The sequence below is a fragment of the Hyalella azteca genome, unplaced genomic scaffold (assembly GCF_000764305.2).
Source record: "Hyalella azteca isolate HAZT.00-mixed unplaced genomic scaffold, Hazt_2.0.2 contig4495, whole genome shotgun sequence".
NCBI classification, from domain to species: Eukaryota; Metazoa; Arthropoda; class Malacostraca; order Amphipoda; family Hyalellidae; genus Hyalella; species Hyalella azteca.
The window spans coordinates 1,656-15,261 of NW_025934708.1; the positions used below are offsets into that span (position 1 = coordinate 1,656).

Genomic DNA, 13,606 nt, shown 5'->3' on the forward strand with positions numbered 1-13,606 from the left:
CTTTTCTGCACAACACTTAATATTGAAAAACAATGATTGGTGGTGGCTTTTGCCCAACGGAGCCTCGTGGCGAAGCTCATCTATCATTGATTCTTCACTAGTAAACACAAGATCTAGAATATTTGGGGTCTGTTTACCCCTAAAATGGGTTGGCTTGGTGATGTTCTGGATTAAAAATGAGTCTCGTACAGACTCCAAGAACAGGGATGCTGGGTGATTCTCATCTCTTGGAGAAGATTCATCTGCCCAGTCTATTTCTGGATGGTTAAAGTCACCAACGATCAACGTATGCGACCTGCTGAATGACATGCTCCTGTCTCTTATACACATCTAGATGTGTATAAGAGACAGGCTGTTAGGTGATCTGTAAATGACCCCTATGAGAAGGCTATCTTTGCCTTTTAGAGTAAGTTCACACCACACTGATTCTCTAGCTGATTGCTGCTCTGCAGATAACTTTGTAGATAACTTTTGATGCATTGTAGTAGAACTCTTACTCTTCTAGTTACATATGCAAATGACAAATTTTAGGAAAGTGTCATAGTTTGCAAATGGGGGCCCCACCCCCAAATGGGGGAACTTAGATCACCTAATGTCAGCCCTGACGGGGTAACATAGACCGGCTTGGAAGTTAATATAAAATTACCATATATAACATATTTTACGTTTGACAGCCTATTTATGTTTTTTCTTTATGTTTCAGACTCTACTGAGTCTTATATATGGTAATTTTAACTTGATTTCCAAGCTAGTCAATATTACCTCATCAGGGCTGCCATTAGGTAGTAACATTTCCCTCATTATGGGGCGGCGCCCCCATTTGCAAACTAAGACACTTTCCTCAAGTTTGTCATTTGCATATGTAACTAGAAGAGTTCTACTACAATGCACCAAAACCTGGAGTTATTTGGAGTTATTTTACCAGAAAATATAATTGATTTTACCACCTGGTCTAAGATAACCCAAGAGCTGGGGTAACAAAGACCATCACTTTTTTTGAAATTATATAAAGACTATGAGAGGCAGGAGCCAGCAAATCATGATGAGTAAAGCTATAGTATAGACCTGTATTTTGCATGTTTCAATTCAAGTTTAATTTAGCTAGTAAAAAAATGGCATCATTTATAAAAAAAAAGTGGTCTAAGTTACCCCATTTTACGGTAGGTAGCTGATAGCACAGTGCACACTGCACAACACTATCAATAGATCTAATAGTTTTATGTCCTATAAATCTACCAGACTCTACCCTCTAAACGCACATTATCTTGCAATTACCTCTTGTTTTCCTTACATGTATATTATATACAGTAGTACCTACCTTAATTTTACATCATAAATATTTACATTTACCTGCCAGCTATACAAAACTGAAAGAAATTATATATATTTCAACCATGCTTCTATTGAGAAATTCTTTCTAGAAGAGCTTGGCTATTGCTCTATGTATATATGAAATTTTTTACTTTATAAATTTGAAATGAAGAAGATTGTAATATTTACAATGATGTACTGATGCTCTCATTTGCAGTTATTACTCTTTATATTAGTCTTATATACAAACATATTCCTCTGATTCAAGTTTAAATTGTTCCACATCATGGATGGATGTGGCAGAAGTAGTTTAGCACTCCTGGTGCTCATAGTCCTGGGTGTGAGTGCTCTAGAAAATGGCCTGGCCAGAACGCCCCCAATGGGATGGCTGGCCTGGCAGAGGTTCAGATGCAACACAGACTGCCAGAATGATCCAAATAACTGCATCAGGTAAATTATACAAATTTCATGATGCTTATATGTAAGATCCATTGGTAAAACTAACTTAACTGACAATTATGACTGCCAGAATGACCCAAATAACTGCATCAGGTAAATTATACAAATTTCTTGATGCTTATATGTAAGATCCATTGGGAAAACTAACTTAATTGACAATTATGACTGCCAGAATGATCCAAATAACTGCATCAGGTAAAAAACAGTAAGTCCGTGGATCTTAAACCTCATATATTTTGTTATGACCCACTGGATAGACAAAAATAACTGTCAGCGGTATTCAAATTACTGCATCAGTTAAATTAGAATAGGCTTGTAATATTAACTTCACATTTCTTGCAATCTTATCCAAAAAAGTAAAAAAAATGCAAAAACCAGAAAAGGTCATATTGTATCAACAAGCTGAATTAGACTGGGAATCATGGAGTCAAATCCAGACTGAAATTTATTTAAATATTTTAACTTTTTTAACATAATTTGAAATTTTGTTTCCTTTAATTTTAAATGTGCCATTCCCATATTCACAGTTTTGCTTCATAATGAAAATGTCTTGGCTAAAATAACTTAGCCCCATTATCATTATCATATACACTTATTAGCTATTTCCAGCCAAATTAATGATATCAATTATATATATAGTCAAATGGGGTAAGACAGGATCACAGCCTTCATGGGTTAAGAAAGGACTGGCCCATGGCATGCATTCTAATTGTACTGAATTTAATTTGATGGAAGAATATGTTAGAGCAATCATTGCCAGTCATTTCAGTGTTTGTTTGAACCCTGTTCTGCAAATAATGAATTTTTGGTTAATTTTTAAAGAAAACCCATGTAAAGAAGGGTCACAAACTAGTTAACCCTATTTGGGAAATAAGCGCTGTCTGATAACAAGAAATTTTTTGGCCAGGTTTGTGGATGTAGGCAGGTAACCTCAAGTAACAAGCAACTTTTGAGACATACTAGGCATTCCCACCTGCTACCATCACTGCCTGACATCTATTCTAAAACTGGGTAAAAAAGGACTGGACATGGGGTAAGACAGGACCACTTGATGATCTTGTTTTACCCCACAAGCAGTCCTATCTTACCCCACAAATGGTCCTCTATTACCCTACAGTTTATCAAAAATAGTTTTTAAATGAATATATTATTGTGCATAAGTAAACATAGAGTATTTTGGTCAAAATTTTTATCTTTTGCTCAAAATAACCATTCTAACTCATTAGCTTTTTTAATTAGAGAAATTTAGCTCACTAGGTACTGAAAATTGCATCAAGGGGATGGAGAAAGTAGGGATGTCTCTTCCCATTAGTGAGCTGCAGAACAATGTGCAAGAGTGGTTGGGGGAAAAATCATTGCGTGAAACATAAAAAATAATTATTATCACAACTTTGTGAGAGGGCATGGGCTATGTTTGAAGAAGTGCACCACAAATGCAGTTAGCAAGAAAACACATGACGTCTGACACTTAAGTTATTATCCATTGGTTTTAATTTTCGTTTGAGGAACGAAAACAATCTAATTAGAGCTCGGAGTTTTAGGCTGTTTGCTTTCAACATTTTAAAGCTCTATTTGATCTTTGGATTGTTTCTTCCTCGAATTTAATCGTAGCGATAAAGAAAAAGGAAGAAAGCGGCCTTTGGCAGCTTTTCTACCGTTGACCTTGAGTCTGTCTCTTATACACATCTAGATGTGTATAAGAGACAGCAACTGAACTGAGTGGACGAAAAACTTCATAGCCCGCGCACCATATTGCGCATGGCGCCACCTTCCTAGGACTAATGGCCGCCACGTGGCGCGCAATTCAAATAAGTAAGTTCCCGCGCCGCACCCTGTATATAGCCTTTGCCAGGTGTATGTGATGACCACCATATCAAATGTTACTCTGTTTGCAGTGAGAAGTTGTTCATGCAAATGGCTGACATCATAGCCTCGGAGGGCTACCTACAGGCAGGCTACAGCATGGTGTCCCTGGACGACTGCTGGCTGGCTCGTAGCAGAGATGCTCAAGGCAGACTACAGCCTGATCCCTTACGTTTCCCTTCCGGCATTCGTGCTTTGGCTGATTACGTGCGTGTGCACATTGCTGTCCCACGATGCTAGTATTATGACCGCGGATGTGAACGTTCGCATGGTTTTAGAACTGTTGCCTTCATAAACGATTTATAAACATGTTCTTGCTTGTTCTTGTCATTTCACTCATTGTTGTTGCGAATTCCTAATGTGGCGGATGATATTTGAGAAACTGAGTAAGTTAAGCATATGATCTAGTACAAGAATTTGCTGATAGTTTGAATTTTCAGACATTTATCAGGGGGCTAAATGTACTTAAGATGATGCCCACTTGGATAACATAATATTATTGCATTATCTGTCTCATATAATTACGGTGGTTACGGCGTGAATTGATTGCTCAGTGTGATTGCTCTTAATTGTTATGCTCTTGGTCAGCTCTTTATTACAACAACAACAACAATGCCATTGTTTCAGATGCACAATCGCGGTCTGACATTTGGTATCTACGAAGACTACGGCAACTACACGTGCGCGGGCTACCCTGGCATATTAGGACACCTGCAGATTGATGCTCAGACCTTTGCTGACTGGCAAGTTGACTACGTCAAATTGGATGGCTGCTTCTCTCATCCTGCAGACATGGACAGAGGTTAGAACCCTGTAGTTTTCTACGTTTTATTATTTATTTTGTCAAGTAGGTTTTGTGTTTTGGTCCAGCATTTCCGAATTCTATTTCTTTGCATTAGCAATGTATTACAATAATCCTCTGCTCTCTTGATTGGCTTGGTAATCCTACATATAACAGTTTCGTGATGCGCGAGTTGCACGTACGTACCGCCTTCCATGTACTCGGTATTTTCTTCTTTTATTGTCTTGAATCTTCATCTGTTCCTAAGAGGCACTGCTTCATGTCAGAAATTTGAAATATATTCATCATCACCAAATATTTCTTACAGAATAAACTCACACTTAGAGTATTTCGTAGCATGTGATGTTGATTCCTGTGGCTGTAACTTGATCATTTTATTTCTTGCATGGCCATGCCTTTATTAATATATTGCTAGTTATTGACAGCAAAACATATTTTCTGCTCGTTTCAGTTCAAGTTTTCTTCATAGATTTGGCTCACTTTTCACCGATTCGCGAAACGAGGTAATTTGAAGTCCTCGTTTATCATGGTATTGTCTAGTCAATGTATGGACTAATCCACAAGAAGAAGACATTAGCGTGTTGGCTGGAACGGTGGCAAATTTGACCCTCCCTGTCTCAATTATTATCAGGCGGTTGTCTTCTATAACTTCTAGTCGTCACCAGTACATCGATGCTATTCTAGACATTTATTTTCACACTACTTTCCATGAAGACCTGGATCCTTGTTGTCGTTTTTTTTTGCACTGGCCGTCATGCACACGTGGAGGGCGATTCATGTGGTGAACGAGAGTGAAGGAAGACGGACGAAAGCAGAGAGGGTGGAAAGATGGCCGCCTCGGAGCTGTCACACAGGAATGTGAGACGTGGGGAAGGAGAGTGATGCGAAGTTATGCGCTGTGTGGACTATAGGCGTCTCTGAATGCCTCCATGTGGCGGCTGATGTGCTCCACGCCCTAAGCCTGTGAGATGCCAGAGAATTGCAGGGGTCCGAACTCACTCCAAAGCTGAGCACTGCGCGCTCGAGAGCCAAACTCCTTCGAACGCGCTTGTGGGAGATGGAACGGACTTTCTTGTTCTTGGCTTACATTCATACTCGACGCGGTTGTTCTTGGCTTGTTTATACAGCGACGAGGTTGCAATGGAGGTCACGAGGTGCGGGAGGAACTGCTCCAGAGTTTTGGCTGCTTGGCAATTGAGAGAGTTGAGGCGGAAGGATAAGCTGTTATGAGCGATCAGAAATCTTTGGTGAATGCCGTTACATTGGAAAGGGAGGATGCAGATGGGATAGAAAGTAAAAACAGGGGCAGAGCGAAGGGAAGGGGTGCCATGCTGGGACTAAATAAGCCTGCATGCAGGCGTCACAGATACAGTCGCGATGTTGATGCAAAAGAGGGTAGACCTCAATACCTATCGTTTTTCTAAGCATTACACTGTGAGAATTGGAAGAATAGTTCCCGCCAAGTCACTGGAAGAGCTGACCAAGCATTGGTTTGATCCTGGGTTTGGGTGAAGCTTTCTGGGCAGTAGAAGGATAAAATAAAAGAAGAGACTCGAGGAATATAGGGCAAGGGTGTTGCTTAATGGAAGAGGTAGCGGCCACAGAGAAGGGTAGAGGACCGAGGTCCCTTGACCTGTGGCGAAAAAGGTAGAGGTGCCGAAGGAGGAGAAGGAGGCCTGCCGTTTGGCCTGACCCGTAACGCTGGCGAGATTCCTTGTCGACGGCGCCTGCCTAAGACACCGTCACGGACTTGACAGAGATTAGGGGCGCACGATATCATTGAGTATATTCGGCTGTCGTACTTAGATGCATTACGTGTCGTGATTGTTCTATATGATATTGTTGCCGCATTAGTGATCTTGAATCAGCTGAATTGTCATAGAAGACAACCGAAGAGACTAAGGTATTATTGCTCATCTTTGAGTCTCTCCAGCCATGGCCGGACCATTCTCTGACTTGGTTCCACCCAATCCATGTCTAATAATTTGGAGAACTTTCTGGATGCCTCTCACTAGTATTACGGCTATAGATGGTCTTACTACGGGCATTGTTCTGCCCATTGTCATTGTCCTCCACCACACACTACCGGTCCATCCGGCTACTGTCACTTCGTCTTTACAGCAGATTCACTAGCACCCATTCATGTCCGTCTAGCTCCGAGACTTCGCTATTAACAGCTGCTGCATTCAATCACGGGTTTATATACCTTCTGGAAATTAGGCTTTGTAGTAACTACACTTGCCGCCAAACTGTCGAGCATCGGACGTGACGGTACGAAAGTGGCTATATTATACTCTTGGAGCTCGAACCTACGTTCAAATTTCGCTTCATAACTTCAAGAAGATATCGCTTCTTTTATAGATCTTATTCTAAAACCTTCATGTTCGTATATCCAGCAAATTTGATTTATTCTGTACAAAAATATTTTCCGTCGACCCATTTCCTTTCCTGCAGAACAGCTTTATGTACATTCACTATTTTCAGTAAGTCATTTAATCTGTGTAATAAAATTAGTTAAGAAAGGACGAATATAATGGTGAATTCGTTTTTTGATTACTTCGAAATGAAATAAATAGCCCTGAACAATCTGTTACAGATTATCCGGAGTTTGGATACTTCTTGAACAAGACGGGCCGTGCGATGGTGTACTCGTGCTCCTGGCCCTACTACCAGCTGCTCATTGGCATGAAGGTCCAATTATATACAATACAATTATATCCAATTATTGTTCATGCTATGTGGAGATGAGCAGTGCAGATTGTTCCATATATAAGATAAGATATTAGTAATAGAGTGTTCAAGCTATGGTTCTCTATTTCACTCATATGAGATTATCTACTCTCTTGTTCATGCTTTGAGGAATGAACAGTGCAGATTGTTCTATATATAGGATAGGATATTAGTAATTGAGTGTTCAAGTTATGATTCTCTGATTCACTCATATGAGTTTACTGAACCACTGCTAAGTGGGTTCCTGGAACTTCCACGAATTATGTTATTGTGTATTCTTCATTGATGCCTTGCACCTGGTTTATGATAGTCGGTGCTATTTCACTATTTGTAGCCTAGAATTTCATCAGTTGTGTTTCCCCCATGCTTTACTGCAGTTACACATTACGCAAGCCATTCGTTTAAAACAATGCCGTTCCGCTAAAATTTGGATCAAACCTACATTCAAGTTGTTGGTTCTCGAACTTCGTCTATTATTTTCTATGATTGTTATTAGTCTCTTAGTAGAGCGACTACTAACTTGAACTTTTTCTTCAGCCTGACTGGACTTCGATCATGAACTCCTGCAACTTGTGGCGTAATTTTGATGACATCGACGATTCATGGGACTCAGTACAGCGCATCATCGACTACTACGGTGACAACCAGGACAGCATCGTGCCTAAACTACACGTGCGCGGGCTACCCTGGCATATTGGGACACCTGCAGGTTGATGCTCAGACCTTTGCTGACTGGCAAGTTGACTACGTCAAATTGGACGGCTGCTACTCCCTGCCCTCAGATATGGATACTGGTTAGTGCTGCGCATTCACTGAAGTCCTCAATTAACATTAAAGTATTGGCTAATCTTTAAAAAATATAACTCAGTTCTCGCTGCAGTGAGTGACAGAGAACGCCTTTTCTCGTCGACGAAAACTTGAGATCACGGACGGACAGACAGACGGACATGGCGAGCACAATAGTGCATTTTTTCCATAAATGAGAAAATGCGCTAAAAATAAGAATCAAATATCGGATATAAATAATTTTATGTTTCGGAAAGGATAGCAAATTGCGTTAAAATTTAATGTGTATTTTATACCAATTTATCAATGGCATGACAATTTTCTAAAAATTGTGATTGCTTGATTTTTAAAAGTTTGAATGCAGGATATTTGTTCTCACAAAGACCCCCCGTATTTTTCCATACTTGTGTTACTTAAAGTACTCGCAGCTTAGCTTTCAAAATTTACTTTTTAGCCGTAGACCTAACTGAATGCTATAAATAAGTGATAGGTGCTTATTTCATAACTCTGATTCACCCGCGTAGGCTACCCGCTATTTGGCCACTACTTGAACCAGACCGGCCGCCCTATGACCTACTCCTGCTCCTGGCCCGTCTATCAGATCTACGCCGGCATAGAGGTATTGTTCTGATCAGATCTACGCCCGCATAGAGGTATTGTTCTGATCAGATCTACGCCGGCATTGAGGTATTATTATGCTCAGATTTTTGCCTTGTGTATCAGTGCCTAAAAGAGGCATCTGATCGAAGAACGACGATGTCGCTTGATGACGTACGTACCTTTGCTGGCTTCAGTGTCAATTGAGTGTAACGGGTGCATGCTTGAATAAGGTTTTTTATTGAAAGATCAATTGCACAGATAGTTATTATTCCTTGTTGTTCCTATGTGTTATTTATTGAGTTTCTTACCAATAAATAGCTATACAGTGTTCCTGTCATTGTCATATATATTGAAATATATTTTATAGCAATCCCTAATTTCATGCAAATTTTGTCATGTGGTAACATAAATCATGCCAACACACTCAACTCTTGTTGATAATATTGGGTTTGCAGCCTAACTGGACTTCGATCATCAACTCGTGCAACTTGTGGCGTAATTTTGACGACATTCAAGATTCATGGGACTCGGTGACGCGTATCATCGACTACTACGGTGACAACCAGGACAGCATCGTGCCTAACGCCGGCCCTGGCCACTGGAATGACCCCGACATGGTGATGACCGCCCACTGCTTTATAGATAATCCTGTTCATGCTCCTTCTCAGTCGAGCATTGTTACCACGACCATTTATGCATTCTTGAAATATTGTGCCAACTGTGAACGTACAAATATTTCCTCATATAAAGAAAGGTTGTCTTACGTTTATATGCGCAGGTATTGTTCTGGAGCTGTGCTGTTTCCATAAAATTACATAATGCATACATCTTGACTACTGATCTTGTGTATTTATTTAGTCAGATCATCAGAGATCTGATGAACATTTGTCTTGGCTAAGAAGTTTTTACAAATATTTCCGTACAACAGCTGATCATCGGCAACTTCGGGCTGAGCTACGAGCAGAGCAAGTCTCAGATGGCGATGTGGGCGATATTTGCGGCTCCTCTGCTCATGTCCGTCGACCTACGCACCATCAAGCCAGACTACAAGGCTATCCTCCTGAACACAGCCGTGATAGCCGTGAACCAGGACCCCTTGGGCATCCAAGGCCGCCGCATATACAAGGTAAAACAGTCCTATCCTCCTATGAAATAATCCTGAACTCAACCGTGAACCAGGACCCACTAGGCATCCAAGGCCGCCGCATATGCAAGGTATAACAGTCCTATCCTGAAATAATTCTGAACACAACCGTGAACCAGGACCCCTTGTGCATCCAAGGCCGCAGCATATGCAAGGTATAACAACGCACCCCAGTTCTCTGAAGTGGTTGTGAACACAGACGTGGACCTGTACCTGTGGACCATCGGGCAGGCTTCATTCGCGCAGTTTTTTTGCTATATTAATTTCTTAAGACTTGAGCCTACCCCCACACCCTCTACACTACTCTTTTGAATCCTAATTCAATCGCATTCGGTATTCTTTTTTTTCCGTATTAAGACAAGATGATCTTTACCAAATTTTGTTTCTGTCGGCTGCTGCCAGCTTCCACGTGTTGTATGAGCCCTGAAAATAGCAGCATCATCAGGGCTTACTGCAGTATAACGAGTGTTTCATTTCGAATCTTGTCCACAATGAGACGGTCTATGCTGCAGGACAACGGCATTAAAATCTAAACTCACCCGATCATTCCCACTAGCTTGATGTTGTATTTTGACGGTGTTAATCTCTGATGCGTTTTGGGTTTCGGGCAACAGCATCAGTATGCGTTTGTGCTGTCTCACTCTGGTGAACTGAATTTTTTCATTTATACCATTGTCGACAATGGGCCTTTTTTGTTGCAGGACAAGGGCATCGAGATCTGGGCGCGCCCCATCACCCCTGTAGACCAGAACTATTACTCCTACGCCATCGCCTTCCTCAACCGGCGCACAGACGGCACGCCCTCTGAGGTGGGAGAATCTCAGCTTGTTTGAGTCTTTTTTAGTTTATGTTTAACCATACAGCACTTGGAATCTCAACAGTTAATCTCTCCCGTGCAATACGGTTTTCGACCTCTCAGAGGCACCACCGAGGCACTCATCAGGCTGCAAAACCACATTGTCAAGAACAATACCGAAGGAAAACACACAATATGCGTTTCTTTGATATGCAAAAAGACATGGAGGTCACCTACAAGATGTAATATTCAAGAATTAAACTTGTAAGTAAACCCAACGAAACTTTAAATGTAGCTCTTTGTAAAAAAGAAAGAATTAAAACGCTATCTTTAATACTTTTTACTTTGTGATTTTTTTAAAAGAGTAAGTTCCCACGCCGCACCCTGTACTAGGTAAAAGATTCCCCTACTCCTCTGAAGTAAATTGAATGCAGACGTGACAGCTGGACCCGTGGACCACCGGACATGCTTCACTTGTTGCCCACGCGCTGAACACCCACCTGTTACTCCTGGTGTGTTCCATCACTCAAGTTTATCGAACTTATAACATTTTTTTCAACTGTTATCCGACACATTTTTGCGTGGCAGGATCAAGGTATTCACCCCATATATTTCAGTTCCCTGAATGTTTTATTTTGACTGTTTTTATCACTAACGCGGATTATGATTCAAAACAACATCAAGATGTGATAATGTTACTTCACTTCTGCAGAACAAAGGCATCGAGATCTGGGCGCGTCCCATCACCCCCGTAGACCAGAATTATTACTCCTACGCCATCGCCTTCCTCAACCGCCGCACAGACGGGACACCTTCTGAGGTGAGAGCCGTGTCTGTGATGTGCTTGTTTCTCTCGTAATTCATATGTGTTAGGGCAATTTTTCCATATTTCACTGTCATTTCATTGCTAATTGGAGTTACCAGCATATGTGAAAGCTGAATATTTCTTACGTTAATTATCATTCATAGAAACGTCTACCTTATTTTCTACGATTAATTTTAAGAAACTTTTCCTCCGTTCCTGTTGTAGAGTAACTCCTACCGATTATCATTGATGAAATTCTTGTTATCTGATATCATTGCCTCGCCTTAGGTGTCAGTGAAGCCAGCAGAGCTTGGCATGACGTATCCCAACGGCTACACTGTCACTGATCTTTTTTCCGGCGTCAAGTACGGCCTTGTGAATCCTAAGAATATCTTCAAGGCTGATGTGAACCCCTCAGGCGTTGTCCTACTACGATGGGACCTCGCTGCTTCCCACGACAATGAAATATGAGAGAGGAACACTTTCTCTGCCGGCCACATATTTGGCAGTCATAACTGAAGTCATTACGATCTGGCATTCCAACCAACATGAACTTTGTTCGTCATAACTCCTTCGAAATCGACGAAACGGAACTAATAAAATCGGGCCACCTTATCTTAACAGGCAACAGCCTGCTCAGCGACAGTATTCATAAGATTCATGCTCGCTGAGCTAATTAAACTCAACCATTGCTGAAAAGTTAACAGAATAAATATACATTTCGTGTTACCAAACAGATGTGTTTAAATGTGCATTACGTGTTACTGAACAAATCGGTTTAGAGACGGATTGCTTGAATCTGTCTGACTAAATTGTGTGTCTGTCCGCAAGATTCGTGGCTTTTGTTCATTTCTTTCTTACGACTTGATCTCTTCAGATCCCCGCCCAGCCGTGACTTCTGGACGAGAAATTCCTCTCGCATCTGTCACTTCCGTCCAACAGTGTTTCTTATTATGAGTGATATCTACCAAGTCCGAATATTTTAGTAACTATGTGCCCCACGTTCGTGAACTCTTTGTAGCCCGCCAAGAGCTTTTACCTGCCTCAAGTATAAACTTGAGCATTTCAACCTGTTCAATGCTCGTAAGAAAGATAGAAAATTATATTCTTGTGTGTGAATCTACAAAGTATTAGAGTAGTACAGCAGAAAGTGAAATCACATTAGGAATAAAGAAAAATGTGTGTGAAACAGGAGTGACGTTCACAGTTACTAATTTAAGTGTATCCACTGTGTGCAACAACTTGGTCCTGTATGTTTTTTGGCCTTCCTAGCTCAGAAGAATTTGACAAGTTACTTCCGTTTCCTGATTTTTAAAACTTGTTAACAGATTTTTCATATTGATATTAGAGTGATTATATTGTGAGTAATTTTTCTATTAGCATCATCTGGCATTGGCATGGGGCATTGAGTCGTGCGTTTGAGTTTGTGAATGAACTGTGTGTGCTACCCTAGTAGGTATTAAGCGTCATCATTGAGAAAAGGCCACTCGACATGTGTGGAGAGTGTTTATTCAACTTATGTATATGTTTTAAGTTTACCACGATTAGTAGTTGAAGAAGACCATGAGAATCTTTGATAAAGCGTCGTTTATTCATATCGCTGGTCCCCCTGTGCAAGAATTATATTATTATAATTCAATAATTATACGGCACACTATAGCACCATGCAAGAATTTAGAATTTAGATGATGCTCGGACAACACGCAGGAATGAGGTGAACATTCAATCGTAGCTGGAGCTCTGTTTCAAGTCATAATCAGTTTAGTCAGTTTTCTGTATTTATTTTATTGTTACTGTTATCCGAGCAGCGAAACTGGCGAGATGGCAGTACGCTCTTATTCTGTTCAGAAGGCTTATAGGCTTCTTCGAAAATTTTGATCATATATTTGTTTTTATCGTGTATGATGATCCGCTCTAATATATTTGAAATTATTCAAACACGCATTTTTTACCTTCGTTCCAAGCAATTTTAGGGGTTTCTGACGGTCGGAATGGTGGTGGTACTTGTGGCTCTTTGAACCCAAGCTACGTCAGTAAAGCGCCTGTAAACGGTACGTACATGCAAGTAAAGAATTGCTTGCAGCGTAACTAATAACTTAATCAATGAAAGCGAAAGCAATTGGCTAGAGTTATAAATTTTGGGACGCCTGTCGGAGACCACCACTGCCGTGCATCGAATGGACTATCGTGATCCCTTCCCTCAAGAACGTATCCTATAACACATTTTGACTATAACATTATCAGCGGCAAGCCACCAGACAGATCACATCCATTGAATTAGATCAATCAGCCCACAGAAAAGTAGCCTGA

The 13,606-nt window shown here is 40.8% G+C and overlaps 1 protein-coding gene across 1 annotated transcript; it reads left to right on the forward strand.

Moving 5' to 3' along the window:
* Positions 1 to 1,527: 1,527 nt before the first annotated feature.
* On the forward strand, positions 1,528 to 13,224 carry LOC108666993 (alpha-N-acetylgalactosaminidase). Its single transcript, XM_047880036.1, has 8 exons — positions 1,528 to 1,761; positions 3,666 to 3,840; positions 4,261 to 4,435; positions 8,476 to 8,570; positions 9,007 to 9,168; positions 9,480 to 9,677; positions 10,397 to 10,504; positions 11,585 to 13,224. The coding sequence occupies exons 1-8, from the start codon at positions 1,598 to 1,600 to the stop codon at positions 11,765 to 11,767; spliced, it is 1,260 nt and encodes a 419-aa protein (XP_047735992.1). The 5' UTR covers positions 1,528 to 1,597; the 3' UTR covers positions 11,768 to 13,224.
* The last annotated feature ends 382 nt before the right edge of the window (positions 13,225 to 13,606 follow it).